This window comes from Mesocricetus auratus, unplaced genomic scaffold (genome assembly GCF_017639785.1).
Source record: "Mesocricetus auratus isolate SY011 unplaced genomic scaffold, BCM_Maur_2.0 Super-Scaffold_100007, whole genome shotgun sequence".
In the NCBI taxonomy this organism is placed as follows: domain Eukaryota; kingdom Metazoa; phylum Chordata; class Mammalia; order Rodentia; family Cricetidae; genus Mesocricetus; species Mesocricetus auratus.
The window spans coordinates 7076765-7094736 of NW_024429191.1; the positions used below are offsets into that span (position 1 = coordinate 7076765).

The window sequence follows — 17972 nt, forward strand, 5'->3', positions numbered from 1 at the left end:
TTGGGGAATACAGTGCTGGTAAACTAGAGAATGGCATGGGAAGAGAAAGAATTAGGATTCAGGCCAGGCAGTGGTGCCACGCCTTTAACCCCAGTTCTCGGAAGGCAGAGGCAGGCAGATCTCTGTGAGTTTGGGCCCAGCCTGGTCTACAGAGTGAGTTTCCAGAACAGCCAAGGCTATTAACAGAGAAACCCTGACTCAAAAAGCAACCCCCCCAAAAAAAAGGGAAAAAAGAAAAGAATTAGGACAAGTCGGGACAGATATGAGAGTGGAGTAAGGTGGCTGACTGACTTAATGCCCTCCATAAAGGCTGCCATAGCAAACTGTAGCTTCGTTGTGAGAAGTGGGGAGCTGGTTTTGTGCAGATTCGGTAAGGTCTGACTGGGCTGGTGTGTGGAGACTAAGTTGCATGGGGCCAGAATGGAGCAGGAGATTCAGTTTTCAGCTGCTTGCTGACAGTGATGATGGTATTACAGCCAGTGTAGTGTGAGTGACAAGGGGGATGGGTGACTTTATAGTGGCAAAGCAGTGGTCACTGCCCTTTGAGTAAAGGGGGAGTCAAAGTAGTAGAGGAAGAGGCCTGGCTCCAGGAAAGTAGAACTGGGGCAAGCAGCTGTGGGACGGGTGAGAAGGAAACTCGGTTAACTGTGAAATACTGTGGACACATGGACATTCACCCTGGTGTCCTACCAAGGGGGGTGAGGGCTGAGGTGTTATCATAGTGCTAGGAGGGGCCAGACCAACTTTGTCCAAGGGAATGGGGCACAGGCCATGCACACAAAGAGCTGCTCATTTGAGACCACCCCAAATGTATTCTTGCATTCGTCATCACTTCCAATTCTGGGCAGGTCTCCTCAGCAGTACCAGGCGGTTGTTTTTGTTTTTTTAAGACAAGGTAAATTCCCTCCAAAGCCACTATTTTCTTAGTGATTTTACTCTCCATAAAGAATGTCCTTGAAACTTTCGGGTAGCTTCATAATTAACCTTCATTCTTGTGACACAAGTGCATGTGTGGGTTTTGTGATAACAGGACTGAAGAAGGCTCACTGTGTTGACAGGAAGCAGTTGCCTTTCTTCTCCCACTTAGAGCTTTGCCAAGGGAATTGGGTTGAACTTACATTTAGACCAAGGCACTTGCCAGTTTAGTTCAGGGATGAGTAGCTAAAAGGGAAACAAAGTGTCCTAATGCTCTCTCTGGTTTTCTCCTGTAGGACCTCACCATCCCGGAGTCTAGCACTGTAAAGGGGATGATGGCCGGACCAATGGCTGCATTTAAATGGCAGCCAACTGCAAGCGAGGTAGGACTGGCCACAATGTCAGAACAAGCACACAGCAGATTTTCTGACTTTGCTATGTGGCCCTCTTTCCCTTTTCCCCCTTTTCTGGTTGTTTGGTTTTGTTTTATTAGAAAGCAGTACGGAAGTCTATCCAAGGGGTACTCAATGTTTTAGGTTTGAGGTTCCAGGAAGTTCGCCTGTTCAACATCATATGTGGGATTATCATTCTTATTGTTTAGGCTAGGATTGCTCTTGTATTTAATGTAAATACCCTCTCATCCATAAATATAAATACTTTTTTTTCCCTCAGTTACCCCACCACTACCACCTATGAGGAGGTAGTTTTTCTGGGGAGGGTTGAGGTAGAAGTTATTTTGTGACAGGGTCTCCCTAGGTAGTCCATGCCAGCCTCACACTAGATACCAGGTAAGGTACTAAGGTTACAGAAACATGGCCACCGAACTCGGCTAATGCAGTTCCTGATGTTTAGTAGCCGGAGTCATACTGGCTTCACTGTGCCTCCACCTTGTACAGGCATAGTTGTGAACAGTTGGGATATCTATGGTCCTGACCAATGTAATCAGAATTGATCCTAGAAGTCCTGGAATTGCTGTGGCATATGTAGCCAGAACAACTGCATGCCTAGTGAATGCTTAGTACTAGAATACAGCAGAGTTTTGTAATATTTTTCCACAGAGGTTACTAGAGGGATAGATCTTAACCTGCAGAAACATCTGCCTTTTTTGTACTTGAGCCCATTTTCTCTTAACTAGAATGGCAGTTGTTTGTGAAAGGCAAATCTAACAGAGGCTAAAACAGGAGGATCACAGGTTCATAGCCTGCCTGAGTAACCAAGAGAATTGAAGTGCCAGCCTGAGTAACTTAGATACTATCTCAAAACAAAAAGTGAAGAGACAGCATTCTGAAGGCATGGGTGAATCTAAGTGAGAGTGTTTTTTAAAAAAAAAAAAACTGTGACAAGAGGGCTTGGAGGTAGAACACTTGCCTGGCATGTACAAGGCCCCTGGATTCAATCATTAGTACAGGAAATAAAAAGAGATGGCTGGGGTAAGGGAATGGCTCACACCTTTAATACCAATAAAGAGGCAGAGGTATAGGCAGGTGGATCTCCTGAGTTTGAGGCCAGCCTGATCTATAAAGCTACACAGAGAAACCATGTCTTGAAAAAACATAAATAAACAAATAAATCTGCACAGAGAAACCATGTCTTGAAAAACATTAATTAATTAATTAGTGAAAGAGTAGAGGTTTGCCAACAGCTTTGAAGGAGACTGTTGAAGAAACCATGCAGCAGGAGGGTGTCCTTTTCTACACAAGAGGAAATAACTTTCGTAGAGGGCAGCTCATTTGATTTCCTTGTCTTCTGCTTTCAGCCAGTCAAAGATGCAGATCCTCATTTCCATCATTTTCTGCTGAGCCAAACAGAGAAGGTGAGTCCTCACTTGTTTATGAATGCCATAGCAACAAGCTAAGTGACAGTGTAGGCCCATGAGAAAATTAGGTGCCAGTGAAATTAAAAAGCTTTTAAAACTCAGCCACTTAACATTGCCAAGATATCAGCAGTTGCCTTCAGAGTCTCAGGCAGGAGGAGCTAGACATGAAGGCTGTCTCCATGCTGCATGGTGCTACATCCTGTGGCTCTGTGGTCAGAATAACTTCCCAGACCTGTGGCTATAGCAGGAAACTTTACTAAAGTTTGTGATGCTGGGGGTTGGGCCAAACTTTGCAAAGATCCTATAACAATGAATGGCTTTGGAGGTGGGCAGATTTGATTTCCAGCCCAGCTTTTACTGACCAGCTCCATAGTGAGGCACATAAGTTGACACCTGAAGGTTAGACAGACCTTCAAAGAACTATGTGGAGTATTGAGGTAATGAGTGTTGTCCCCTGAATTTGTTAAAATTATACGACAAATAAATACCCTGTGTCATTGTCTCTCTTTAGGCCTAACCATTTAGGGAAATTACCATGTAGAACTATTGCACTTAATAAGTTATCTGTTTTCTCCCTCTTTATTAGCCAGCTGTCTGTTACCAGGCGATCACAAAGAAGTTGAAAATATGTGAAGAGGTATGTAGGCTCCCTGCCTTTGAATTTTTATTTCACCTGTGGTTTCACTGTGGTCAGACTGCTAGATGATTATTATGCTCCCTATCCCTAGGAAACTGGTTCCACCTCTATCCAGGCAGCAGACAGCACAGCCGTGAATGGCAGCATCACACCCACAGACAAAAAGTAAGACCTTGGATGATGAGGCCTCCTGGAGGCTCTGGGTTCTGTGAGAGCTGGGGAAGTGGCATCAAGGGAACCCTGAAGGGCTGTGTCCAAGCCTGATAATAATTTTACAACAGTTTCACTTATCAGAGGAAGTTGTTATTCCCAACCCCACCTCCCATGGGTTCCTCCCTTGGGAATAGGCTCAGGTCTTGGGTTCCTAATTGTCAGTGAGTCTGAGCTACTTAAGAAGTTCTCTGAGCCTTCCAAAAGATGTCTTGAAAAGCACTATCTCAGGCCCCCATCCTGGTTAGGGCTTCTCAATTGATAGAGTATGTCTAGGGTGCAGCCCAAGAATTCATTTCCACCTGGGTGGTGGTGGCACACGCCTTTAATCCCAGTACTTGGGAGGCAAAGGCAGGCAGATCTCTGTGTGTTCAGGGCTAGCCTCTTCTACAAGGAGCGAGTTCCAGGGCAGCCAGAACTACACAGAGAGACCCTGTCTCAAAAAAAGGAAAAAGAAACTCATTTCCTTGCAAGTAGCAAAACTGCCCTTACTGCCACTGCTAGTCTGGAGCCACTCTTGGAAATTTGGCTCAGAATATAAATTTGCTTTGCTCCAAAATTAGCCATGGTGAGAGGCATGCAGGTTTTTGTACTAAAGCCCTTTGTCTCGATTTACTCATTTCTCCCTGTGTCACCTCCCAGTCCTTCCCATGCCCCTGCCAGCTGCTTCCCACCTTGCCAGCACAATGGGCCCCAAACCTTCCAGAGACTTGTCTTCATTGCTGCTTTAACTGAGCCTGTGAGCCTACAGTCATTTGGTGGAAATGGTTTCATTACTAAGGAAGTGTGTTGTGAGTGATATAACAAGTATGAATTTGTACCTTCCACATAGTTCTCTCACAGACTAATCTAGGTATATCTTTTGGCAGTTCAAACTATTGAAATCCCTAGTTATACAGGTTCTTCTTGAACTCCCCTCTGCAGTGTGCAGAAGATACAAGCTTGTTAGAAACTAATCAAAGGTTGGGGAGACAGAGCCCAAAGGTGGTGATGCACACTTGCAACCTCACACTTGGGAGGCTTGGGGCAGAGAAGGATCAGGAGTTCTAGGCCAACATGGGCTGCTTAGCACAACCATGTCTCAAAACTAAAAGGTGAGGGTCAGGCATAGAAGGTAGGTAGGTGTTCTTTAGTAAGGATTGTATTCATTTCAAAAACAAGACCAGCACAGGGCTAATAACTTGAGTCCTCCTATTCTCACCCAAGACCTTGACTGCCTCTGAAGACAACTCTCTTTCTAGTTGTTTTGTTTTTCTATTTTTCAAGACAGGGTTTCTCTGTATCCCTGGCTGTCCTGGCACTCACTCTGTAGACCAGACTAACCTCAAACTCACAGAGATCCACCTGCCTCTGCCTCCCAAGTGCTAGAACTAAAGGCATGCACCACCACCTCCTGGCAAGGCATCTCTTTCTTAATATGAGTTTGGAGTCAGTCACACAAAGCAACTGATACACATTAATCCACACTGACAGACTGTTGGACTGTTACTTGTTATGTTGGAAATCCTTTGTTCATAGATTTTTTGAGTTTTCTGAATTACAAAAGGAAAGAAAATTCCCCTGTCTTAATAGGCTGCATGGGGGAAATTGTACTACACAAGAGAGCTATGAATGGCAAAAGTCTCAGCATAGAACCTGGTGGTCAGAGATCCTTGTTTTGTTGAGAAAGGTGGTGGCTTTGATTGACATAATGTATGTTCTGGGACGGAGGGGTGAATACTGGTATTCCTGCTAGAGTAAGGGAAGCCTCCAAGTAGTCATTTTCTAGTTGTGCCTGATAGCGAGATTCCAGAAAAATAAAAAAGTATGGGGAGGCTTCATAGAGCCTTTGTAGGGGAGAATGTTGAGAGCTAAGAAAAAAAGCAAATTGAAAAGAAGAAAATAGTGAAATTTCTGAAAAAAGGAAGGCATTTAACTATAGTACCAGGCAAGAAGAAATAAAGGTATATAAAAATCAGCTGGGTATAGTGGTTAATCCTGGATTCCAGCACTCAGGAGGCTTACACAGGGATATTGCTCTAAATTGAGGTTACTGAGCAACATATCTGGCCAGACTGAGCTACCAAGTGAGACCCTGTCTCGATTAAAAATTAAAAAAAAAAAAAAAAGTCTGGGGAGATGGCTCAGTTGGTAAACCTCCTGCCACATAATCCAGGACCTAAATTCTGTCCCCAGTACCCACATGAAAAAGCCAGACATGGTGGTACATACCTCCAATCTTAGTGCTAAGGAGACAAACAGGTAGGTCACTGGGGCTCACTGGCCAGCAAGCTTTGCCTGCTTAGCAAGTTTCAGGCCAATGAGAACCTGGCCCCCCAAAAAGTTGCTTGTGTCTGAGGAATGACACTCAAGGTTATCTTCTGACTTTTACATACTCACAAGTACAAGAACCAGAAAAGACATTTAGACAAGATGAAGATCTCTGTACACGTACATAAAGATAGTAGTAGTAACAAGCAGTCCCACTCAGTTCTCTGTAGCGGGAAGGAGTAAGTAGAGGAACTTAAAGGTAGGCAAAATTTGCCATATGCACTTTAGTCACAGAGAGTGTGATAGATCAAGAAAGCGTTGTTGGTAGCAATGCTTTGGAGGATGTAGGTAGAGAGGTCAAGAGTGAGAGCCTGGGAGAACAGATGTCAGGGAGAGATGGTGCATACTATTAGTACCTCCTGCATTGTGGAGGTTGCCTGGCTATCAACACTGACTGGTTTGTGGATTTGGGACACACTGTGTGGATTTAGGCCTAGTGCAAGGGGTTGCTGATCAGGAAGCTGTTCAGGAACTGAAGACAACTCTGTGCTTTGTCAATGGAGTAGAATTAGAAACTCGGATGCTGTCAGAAGCAAGGGGGGCCTGCAATTGGAAGACTTGCCATAGGCCATGGAAGTCATGCTTTGGTCTCTGGTGGTCAAAGATTTAGACATGGCCATATGCTTTTAGGGACCCTTACTGACCATCCAGAAGAAAAAGAAAGAGGTACAGTTGCTGGACCAAGGCTGTATATCATGAACCCCCCCCCCCCCCCCCTGGATTTGATGCCTACTGTCATAAAAGAATTGTTAATTGTGCTGCAGGATGGACATGCCTTTGTCTGCACCAATCAGTCTTTGTCTCTTTCAGGATAGGATTTTTGGGCCTTGGCTTAATGGGAAGTGGCATCGTCTCCAACTTGCTAAAAATGGGTCACACAGTGACTGTCTGGAACCGGACTGCAGAGAAAGTAAGTATTAAGGGTGAGGTTTGTCACTTGGAAGGTGGAGTAACTGAGGGTAGTTAGTTATTCAGTGTTTCTACTCAGTGTTCTGCACCTAGGGAAAAATGAGCTAAGCTTAGTCCAGGCAGAAGGATATATAGGATGTTGTTATAAAAAATTTAAGTATTTAAAACTATTCAAGGTATACTACACATGATGGCACATGTCTGTAATTCTAGCACCTAGAAGATTGAGGCTTGAGGATTGCCTTATATTCTAGGTCTGCCTAGGTTATATAGGAAGTCCCAGACACTCAAAAATACAAACAAGAAGCCAGGCATGGTAGCACATGTCTTTAATCCCAGCATTCAGCACTTAGGAGGCAGAGGCAGGCATATCTCTGGGTTCAAGGCTAGCTTGGTCTACAGTGTAAATTATGAGAAACTTTGTTTCCAAAAAAAAAAAAAAACAAGCTGGAAAGATAGCTCAACAAGAGTGTGTGTTGTGTACTACTCTTCCAGAGGTCTAGAGTTCAGTTCCTAGCATATACATCAGGTGGCTTTCAACCACCTGTAACTCCAGCTCCAGTAGAGCCTGTGTCCTCTTCTGGTTTCTGAACACCTGCCCTCTTGTGTCTGTACACACATGTACACGTATATAAAAAATAAAATCCTTTTTTAAAAAATACAAATAACAGTAGTAACAGAAATATCCATTGCTATAAAATGAAGGGTGCCCTATCACATGGACCATGTAGGCAGACTAACTTCATCCTTTGTAACCACCACACCATACCTATGATGTGGCCCTTTCTGAGCAGGGTGAGCAGCAAGGAATGCTGCAGTTCTGAGAAGAGAGCATTGTTCTTGCCTGGAATGAAGAAACAGAAACTAGAAAGGTGTTCCCTTTTGAGACATGTGGTATGCTTTACCCCTGTGAATGATTAATAGCTACAGGGCTAAAGTGAGAGCTGATCACTAAAGGAGACAATGGCGCTAAATGATGATAAAATATTAGCAAAAATGATAATTAACAAAATTATCTTAGGGGCTGGGTGTGGTGATATATGCCTTTGATCCCAGCAGAGGCAGAAGATCTGGGGTTAAAGGCCAGTCTGGTCTACAATATAAGTTCCAGTCCAGACAAGGCTACACAGTGAGACCTTGTCTCAAAACAAAACAAAATATTTTAGCGTCTGGAGTGTAGGTCGTTGCTAGAGCAAGGCCCTGGTTCTCTTCCCCAGTACCTCCACTCCCAAAATTGGTTTTTACTGGATCAGGTGCCTTTCAATAACAGAAAAACTATTGGGTTTTGTGGGGAACCTGGAAACAGGTGTTGAGCATTGGGTAGATGCCATGGGAAACTAACCCGGGTAAGATCCTAAAGCTCCACTGTAGTCTTTGTGACTCCAGCATTCTCAGGACTGCAATTGTTGCAAGTGAGGGAAAGCACGGTGTCTGGGCATGTGTGGTAACTGGAATGTTTCCCTTTAATAGAAGCGCCTCTGGCTGCCCATCTTCTTGGTTCAAAACATGGACAAGAGAGTGAAGCATGGAAGAATTAAGTCAGGCAGGCCCAAATTCAAATCACAGAAGTGCTGTTGCCTTACGTGGCAATACTCTCTGCTTGTTTCCCCCTGTGTGAGAAGCAGAGTGAGAGCACCTGTTTTTTAGGGCAGAAATGGACAGTACTCCACTTGAAAGTACTTAGCACAGAACCTGGCAAGAGAATGCTATGAAAAGCCTGTAATAATTTTCCTTTAAGACTGTTGATAAAAATGGTCTTTTGGCTGGGCATGATGGTTCTTGCTTTCAATCCCAGCACTTGGGAGGCAGAAACATTGAGTTCTCTATGAGTCTGAGAAAGACCAACCTGGTCTATATATACATAGCAAGTTACAGGCCAACCAGGGGTACATAGTGAGATGCTGACACACACACACTTAAAAAAAGGTTGTTAGGCAGTGGAAGGGCACACCTTTAATCCCAGCTCTTGGGAGGCCGAGGCAGGCAGATCTCTGTGAGTTCAAGGCCAGCCTGGTCTACACAGCTAGTTTCAGGACAGATTCCAGAGCTACACACAGAACTGCTGTCTCGAAAAAAAGAAAAGGTCTTCTGGGACTGGGGAGATGGCTCACTAGGTAAAAAAAAAAAAAAAATGCTTGCCACCAAGTCTACCCACCTGAGTCCTAAATTTGATCACCAGGACTCATATTGTAAAAGGAGGGATTCCTGACCTCTGACCTGTAACATGAAACAATAAATGACCCAGAGGCTGATATTGGGTTTCAAACTTCAAGCTGAATATCAGAAAAACAAAACAACTGGTCACTAGCTCTCACCTCAAACTTGGGTTGAAAGGGCTGATCCTGTCTCCATGAGCTCTCACCAAGCCTCAGACTGTAACATCTCCTCAGCATGACTGGAGAATGAATGCTCCTATCTTCAGTGTGTCTGGAGAATGAATGCCTCTCTGAGACCTTGCTTCTGTCTTATATATTTCTCTAATGTTGGGATTAAAGGTGTGAGCTATAATTCTCTTTTAAACTGATCCACTCTTCTATAGATCTTGGTGACCTTGGACTCACAGATCTGTCTATCTCTTAATACTGAGTCCTAGGATTAAAGGTGTACCACCACCTCCTGGCTTCTAAGGCTTGTGGCTGACTTTGCTTTTCTGAATCTTCAGTCAAGCTTTAATAAATCATAAATAATATATCACTATACTGACCCACATGTTCATATATACACATCACTAAGTAAATAAATATAAAAGCAAGAAAAAAATTGAATGGTTCTTTGGCCAGGTAAAGAGCCACAGGTGCTCAGGAGGCTAAGGCAAGAGGATCTCTTGAGGCCAGATTTCCTAGGCCAGACTGATTGCACAACACAATGAGACTCCAGTACCAAAATGATAGCTGGTGCTTCTGAGATAATAAATAGGAAACATGGTTTTAATTTCCAGAAAAAAAAGTAAATGGGGTAGGGATGGTGCAAGCCTTTAATTCCAGCTCTTGGGAGGCAGAGGCAGACAGATCTCTGTGAGTTTGAGGTCAGCCTGTTCTACATAGCTAGTTCCAGGACTGCCAGAGCTGTTACACAGAAACCCTGTCTTGTGGGTGGGGGAATAAAATTGAGTTATAATGGCTCATGCATAGGCAGAAGGTTCACCATGAGTTCAAAACCAGCCTGGGCTAACTTCAGCTGCAGAATTAAACACTATCAAAATTTCTTTTCCTTCCTTCCTTCTTTCCTTCCTTCTTTCCTTGGGATTAAAGGCATGCGCCACCACTACTGCCTGGCCCAAAAAAAAAAAATACCTTAAGGGTAAGTGGTGGACTAAAGAAATGGCTCAAGGGGCTGGAGAGAAGGCTCAGTGGTTAAGAGCACTGACTGCTCTTCCAGAGGTCCTGGGTTCAGTTCCCCAGCATCCACATGGCAGCCCACAGCAGTCTATAATTTCAGTTCCAGGGGACCCAACAACCCATGGCAGAATACCAATGCACATAAAATTAAAAAGAGAAAGAAAAAATGTCTCAACAGTTAATAGTACTTACAGAGGACCAGGGTTCAGTTCTCAGTGCTATTGTGGTGGGTCTGATACCTTCTTCTGGCCTTTGAAGCCCCCAGGTGCACATGTGACATATATTCAGGCAAACATTCATCTATATAAATAAAAGGGGAGGGGACCAGTGGTTCTCCTTTTACTGTTCTTTGCAGTAAATACAGTAAGTAGACCGGTTTTCTCTCTAAAATATGATTGAGTTGCTTTTCACTGAGGTCCTTAGTTCAAACCCCCTAATAGCCACATAAAAGCTGGGCCTTAGCCGGGCGGTGGTGGTGGTGCACGCCTTTAATCCCAGCACTCGGGAGGCAGAGGCAGGCGGATCTCTGTGAGTTCAAGGCCAGGCTGGACCAACAGCCTCCAAAAACAATAACAGAGAAACCCTGTCTCGTAAAACCAAAAAAAAAAAAGCTGGGCCTTTACAATTTTTAATTAAAATTGAGGCCAGTTTAGAAAGACACTGGATGTTGTTCTCTGGCCTCCTAAGTTTATGTGCACATGAGTCTACATATATGTGCATCTGTAAACATAAACATATATAAATAATTTTTAAAATTGGACACTCAGTGAGAACTCCTAGCCTGAAAACAAAACCTAAAGCTTCAGTCCCTGATGGCTACCATAGAACTCTAAGCCACCAAGTAGACTAGACAGCACTTGCCTCCAACAAAGACTGCTCATTACAAGGTAGGGAGGAGCAGCAAAGACTGATCAGAGAACTATCTCCAGGTAATCTGCAAAGACTATCTATAAACAATCAAAATTCTCTTAAAGGAAAACATAAGGGGGCTGGAGAGATGGCTCAGTGGTTAAGAGCACCTGACTGCTCTGAGTTCAATTCCCAGCACCCTCATAATGGCTCACAGCCATCTGTAATAGAATCGGATTCCCTTTTCTGATTTGCATGAGGACAGGGCACTTATACATAAAATACATGAATAAATCTTTTTAAAAAGAAAAAGATAAGCAGGGTTTTTTGTTGTTGTTGTTGTTGTTGTTTTAAGTGCTGTTTTTTAGACAGGGTCTCACTATATAACTCAGGCTTTGCCTGGAACTCAGTTTGTGAGTTGAAGATTGACCTTAAACTCCCAGAGATCCACCTTCTGCCTCCCAAGTGCTAGGATTAATGGTGTACACCACTACATCTGGCCTTAAATTTACTTTATATTTATTTTATGTGTATGAAGGTTTTGCCTGTATATGTGTATAGATACTATATGCAAGCCTGATGCCCTTGGAAATCAGAAGAGAGTGTTGGATCTCCTGGAACTGGAGTTACAGAAGGTTGTGAGCTGCTCTGTGGGTACTGGGAATAAAACCCAAGTCCTTTGGAAAAATAATAAGTGCTTTTAATTGCTGAGCCATCTCTACAGTTCTAGATCAGTAGTTATTGGGTAATTTCCAAAATAAAAATTAGACAGTTTTGAATGTCCACCAACCAAGTAGTTGTGGCAGTATAAGAAAAGACAAATATGGTTCCTTGTGTTCAGTGAGTAAAGGTGCTTGCTGCCAAGACTGACAACCTGCATCAGTCCCCAGAACCCTTGTAGTGGAAGGAGAACAATGACCTTCACATGTGTACATATATGCATACAAATAAAATTAATGCAATTTTAAAAAAAAAGCATTTTAGGGGTCCTGGAGAGATGGCTCAGCAGTTAAGAACACTGTTTAGTCTTTCAGAGGATATGCAGTTTCATTTCCAGAACCCACAGTGGTGGCTTACAAACACCCATAACTCCAGATTCAGGGAATCCAGCACCTCCAGCTGAGCATCAAAGGCACCAAGCACACATGTGATGCCTGTATATACATGCAGGCAAAACATACATAAAAATAAACTTTTTTTAAAGTTTTTTTTTCTTTTTAAGAGAAAACCTGCTTACAAAATCATGTGCCCAAGTTATTCTGATTATATCTTTCAATACCTTGTTTTGGTTTTTTGAGACAGTGTTTTTCTGCATGGCCCTGCCTATCCTGGATAGCTGAAGCCTGCCTCAAGTTCAGAGATTTGCCTGCCTCTGCCTCCTCAGTGCTGAGGTTAAAGGCAGGCACCACTTCTGCCCAGCCTTCTCTTATCTTATGGGGGAAATGTTCACTGAAATACCAGTGTTCTGATTTAAAGGGTATTCTGAATGATTTTAGTTTTAGACATAAAGATGCTAAGTCTTCAAGATCCTTCATGAGTCTTAACCTGGCTGCAGGACTTGGAACAGCCCAGGAGTGAATGGTGGTCAGAAGAAAGGGACCTTACAGCCCAGGCCCGCTCCTCTGTGTGTGCTAGTGGCTTGGGTCACTAGGCTGGTTTTGTCACAGCTGTACCAGCACAGAGGAGCTGGACATAGGCACTGTTCAAATCCTGCTCTTCAAACTGGCAGCCTTCAACAGTCATTGGCATTGTGTTTGTGAAGCAGTGTATCATTCTAGATACCACATCTATCTACAAAGGATAGTCTGTAAAGTCTCTGCACTCTTATACTTAAGAGGTCAGACCTCCAGCTCCAGTGTCCCGGGGCCTCAGCCTGGGAGACCAGCCAGGGGTCCACACATCTCTGGCCTGTCCAGCATGTTTGTTGTGCATTGCATGCAGCTCACGTTAGGATCTGTGACTTTTGCAGTGTGATTTGTTCATCCAGGAGGGGGCCCGCCTAGGAAGAACCCCCGCTGAAGTTGTTTCAACTTGTGACATCACTTTCGCCTGTGTGTCGGATCCAAAGGCAGCCAAGGACGTAAGGATCCCCCTTCCCTCTACACCTCAGGTCGTAGCCAAGAGAGCTGGCTGGCCTCCTCCCCTTCTCCCCTGCACACTGAGTGAGTGTTTGCATGTGGGGGAATATCACATCTGGGGGCCATCTCCTATTGGGAAAGATTTTGTCAAGGTTAATGAAAAACTTCTAGGGTCCTTAAAGTCTGCTAAAACATTTTTCTAAACTAGCTCCAGGTATTCTATTGAGTTGGATTGTTTGTGGCTGAGTGTGCCAACTCCTGTTTTAATTATTCTGAATTTGCATGTGTTACAAAGTGATCCCATTAACTGTGAGTGATTGGGTCCAGAGAAGCCCTCATAATAAGTAATTATATTCTGTCTTTTGAACTATTGGAAGAGAATGCAAAGGTAAAGGGGGACATTCTGGAATGACTTTTTTTTTTTTTTTAAACAAAATCTCACTATGTAGCCCTCACTATTTTGGAACTTACTATGTAGGAGACAAGGCTGACTTGGAACTCACAGAAATCCCTCTACCTCTGCCTGAAATTACTTTTCTTTCCCATACATATTAAGTGGCTCTTTCCTTTTCATTTTTAATAGTTAACTTCTGATCAGGAAGTGAGCCCCCAAAAAACAACAGACTGTGTTCTGCAGGAACTTCTGAGCACTTAACTGCAAGCCTGGGCTGTTGCTTCTCCATTGTGTCCCTACAGCTGGTGCTGGGCCCCAGCGGTGTGCTGCAAGGGATCCGCCCTGGGAAGTGCTATGTGGACATGTCAACGGTGGATGCGGATACTGTCACCGAGCTGGCCCAGGTAGCAGCCTTATCTAGGCTGGCTCTGGATCATCTTTTCAGTGGGAGCCCAAGACCCAGGCTGACCACACCCAAGTACGGGCAGTTTGGTTACACTAGAGCCAAAGCCAGAGCGGACGTCGGGAGCCTTGGGACTAGCCTCTTGACTGTCCCCCTTCAGAGCCTCAGCTGGTTGGAACTGCCATGGAAGGTCACTGCAGGCTAGTAGACAGGAGGCCCCATGCTATCAGCCCTTCTGCAGTGAGAAGCCTCCAGATTGCCAGTGTGGCCTTTTTGGCTTAAGCAACTATCTACAGTTGAGTCTAGCATAGTGTCCTCCTCCCAATCTTCTGGACCCACTGTGTTCTGAGGGTGGCTGAGTTCAGTGATGGGCAGGGTACAGTGGGCAGAATTCAACCAAGGAATCTGTATGATCATGTTTTCCCCTTGGTCTCTGAGAACCAGAATGCTGGGAATCAAGATGCAGACCGTAGCTCCCTTATTCCTTTCTGTGACTCACTTCTGGTTAAAGGACCCACTATAGTTGTGGTAGGCTTTAGAACTTTAGTGTAGATAATCACATGCTAACATACCCTATAATGAGGCCCCTGTGTTCCTTCCTCCATATTTGGAGAAGCAAGACCCATCAGAAGTTGTGACTTTCCTTACAGGTGATTGTATCCAGAGGAGGGCGCTTTCTGGAAGCCCCAGTCTCAGGGAATCAGCAACTGTCCAATGACGGGATGTTGGTAATTTTAGCAGCCGGAGACAGGGGCTTATATGAGGACTGCAGCAGCTGCTTCCAGGCAATGGGGAAGACGTCCTTCTTTTTAGGTAATATATCTGCCTGCCTGTCTGGACATGTTGGACCTGAAGACATGGGGCAGGGGAACACACTGGTGACAGTGTCTGTCCCACATGGCCTTCCCACCAGGCTCCCTGGAAGAAGGCTTCTTTTGTCAGGCACAATTAGTACCTGGATGGAAAAGGAACCTGTCTTGTCCAGGACAGATGAAAGAGGTTTTCAGGATGCATGGATGAGGGCAGATAAGGATGACCTGCCTATAGGATTCTTGAAAAATAACCTTTACCCTGCAGGTGAAGTTGGCAATGCAGCCAAGATGATGCTGATTGTGAACATGGTCCAAGGGAGCTTCATGGCTACCATCGCTGAGGGTCTGACGCTGGCTCAGGTGACAGGCCAGTCACAGCAAACACTCTTGGACATCCTCAATCAGGGACAGTTGGCTAGTATCTTCCTGGACCAGAAGTGCCAAAGTAAGTCACCTTTGGCTTCTCTCCTTGCATTTTTTTTTTTTTTTAGAACTGAGCAGCTGGACCAGACCATCCAGGAGAGAGAGTCCTCTCATGGTTCGTTGTGTTGAAAGAGCCCCCTCTCCAGTCAGTCCTTGGCCTAGTCAGAGGAGGCCCAAAGATACAGTGAATGGTTTTTGAGGCCCCAAACTGGAGTCCCCAGTCTTTAGGATATGGGGAGGAACAGGGCTGTATGCTTTTGAAATGCTGGAGGTGAGCCTGATACTCCAAGGCAATTTTCATGTAAGTCTTTAGACTTCTGATGAATGGCTTTCCCCCTCAGATATCCTACAAGGGAACTTTAAACCTGACTTCTACCTGAAATACATTCAGAAGGATCTCCGCCTGGCTATTGCACTGGGTGATGCAGTCAACCACCCCACGCCCATGGCAGCTGCAGCCAATGAGGTAACTTGACATCAAGTGATCCAGGGCCTAGATCCTTGCCTTTAGTTGTTATTTCTGTCCTGCTTGCTTAGCTTTTCTTCCCATTTTATGGAACAGGATCTTGTAGACCCTCCTGCTGCTCAGCCTCATGAGTGTTAGGGTTACAGATGTGTAAGCCCACACCTGACTCTCAAGTTTTTTGGTTAGTTGGAGGTTGGTTTTTTATAGTTTTTGGTTTTTCCAGACAGGGCTTCTCCGTGTAGTTCTGGCTGTCTAGAACTCGCTCTGTAGACCAGGCTGTCCTTGTACTCAAAAGATCTGCCTGCCTCTGAGTTCTAGGATCAAAGACATGTGCCACCACCATGTCTTTATCTAAATTTTTATATTTTATTCTCACTACACTGAGCCAACAGAGGAAAAGAACATTGTGTGTAGAATTCAATATTTCTGTCTTTAAATTAGGATCTGAATTCTTTGTCTAGTCCTGACAGAGGAACCCTAGGCAACAGTTCTAGGCCTACCTATGACATGAGCATGAGAGCTGTACATTTCCTTTTGAACCACAACAACTTATTGTTACTATTTCCTTCATCATGTTTTCTTTGCTCTGGATTTTTCTAGTTTGTCTAGCCAGGTTTGGCAGAACATACCTATATCCTTGACTACTCAAGAAGCTGAAGCAGAAGGTTGGAGGCCAGCCCACACTTACAAGAGTCAGTCTCAGAAATAAGTTTTAAAAAGAAGGAACTGAAGCCAGGTGGTGGTGGCACACGCCTTTAATCCCAGCACTCAGGAGGCAGAGGCAGGTGGATCTCTGAGTTTGAGGTCAGTCTGGTCTACAGAGCCAGTTCCAACCAGGGTTGTTACACAGAGAAACCGTGAGGGTTGTTACACAGAGAAACCGTGTCTCGGGTAAAAAAAGAAACAAAACAGGAGGGACTAAAGATAACATTTCTTGGTAGAGTAATTGCCTAACATGCATAAGACCCTGGATTCAATACCTGATGCTACCAAAAAAGAAAAAGGAAAACAGATGTGAGTTTGTGCAGTGACTGGTTTGTGTTGTTCAGTCAACGTGGTTGACTGTTCACATGTTTCAGCTGTGACTATGGGATTTCTGTTACTGTCCTTTAATTCTACCCTTCTCATACAGGATTTCATTTTATACCTCTGGCTCTCATTAGCTCTCCCATTAGGTAGACCAGACTAGCCTCTGATTCACACTCCTCAGTGTCTATAGTGCTAGGATTACAGGTGTATTTCAGCATACCTGTTTGAATCATGTTATGTTTACATGGCCTATGGTTGGGGCTTGCATTTTTGTCCATTTTCAGTGTCTGCTTAGCAATTACAGTTTTGTCCATTCACATAATTTCATATAATGTAATATGTTATATCACATGATGACTTTTGAGAAGTTTCTTTTGGAAAAGGAGTCCTTGTTGTCCTGGCTGCTTCTTTATGCTGAGGCTCACATTCTCTCCCATCAGTCTCCTAAGTAGCTGGAATTTTAGTTTCCATTTAATTTCTGTTTTAAAATGCTTTTTTAAAAAGTATTTATTTTTAATTATGTGTGCACAGGAGTGCTGGGACCACACTGACAAAAGATGCTGGATCCCCTGGAGATAGAGGCAGTTGTTATGCAACTAAAGCAGGGCCCTCTACAGGAGAGAACAGCAAGTGCTCTTCACCACTGAGCCATCTCTACATCCCATTAAACTTCTAACCATGAGCCTCGGCAGGGAATTCCTTTTGTATTTGCAGCTTCTTTATAAAATTCATCTTAGATGTGGTTAGGAAGGGTTCTTTGTAGGCTTGTGGGGAGAGCTTCTTGGTGGTTCCAGGTTGTTTCTGCTCTGGCTGCATAATTTTGGTTCATTTCACACTGGAATGTAGACTGTGAAACCCCTGAATCATGTAAGTTCAGGGTCTGCACTGCACAAGACCCTGAGTGCAGGTTCCAAGGCCAGTGCCTCCATTAGCATGCTGCCCCTATATTGAAGAGCAATTGGGATTTGGGGCTGTCCTTTTCACTTTTGTTTCTGTCAATCCCTCTCTTCGTCTGTTCCTTCTTGCTCATCTTCTCTAAGGTTATTTGTGTGGTAGGATCTCATTAACATTCATATCTTGGCTTTTTTATGGTACTTTGCTTTTCTGCAGTGTTGGTTGTCAGTATTCAATGGATATCCTTAAGGACCTCAGAATTCACCTTGTGCCAATTTGAAAAAAAAAACAAAAATCCAACCACCTTGTTTACTTTACCACATACTTGTCCCTAACCATAGTTTCTAACTAGTTCCTCTAGATAGCTGTTTCCATCTTTCTGGTTTTTGTTAAAAATTAGGTTTCTCTGGCATTTTTCCTTTTCAACTGTAAGACTAAGAGTTTCTTATCAGCTGGGCATTGGTGGCACACGCCTTTAATCCCAGCACT

General features: G+C 44.1%; 1 protein-coding gene across 2 annotated transcripts in view; it reads left to right on the forward strand.

Annotated features, from left to right (window-relative positions):
* The window catches only part of Glyr1 (glyoxylate reductase 1 homolog), a 40559-nt gene that overhangs the window by 18900 nt on the left and 3687 nt on the right, over positions 1-17972 (forward strand). Inside the window, exons 6-15 of one of the 2 annotated variants that reach the window (XM_013121691.3) lie at positions 1212-1298; positions 2672-2728; positions 3318-3368; positions 3460-3533; positions 6699-6798; positions 12954-13064; positions 13759-13860; positions 14510-14672; positions 14937-15116; positions 15436-15560. In XM_013121691.3, the coding sequence (XP_012977145.1) occupies positions 1212-1298; positions 2672-2728; positions 3318-3368; positions 3460-3533; positions 6699-6798; positions 12954-13064; positions 13759-13860; positions 14510-14672; positions 14937-15116; positions 15436-15560 (1050 nt within the window). The remainder of the gene's footprint in view (positions 1-1211; positions 1299-2671; positions 2729-3317; positions 3369-3459; positions 3534-6698; positions 6799-12953; positions 13065-13758; positions 13861-14509; positions 14673-14936; positions 15117-15435; positions 15561-17972) is intronic. The other variant, XM_040748131.1, reaches the window with a different exon arrangement.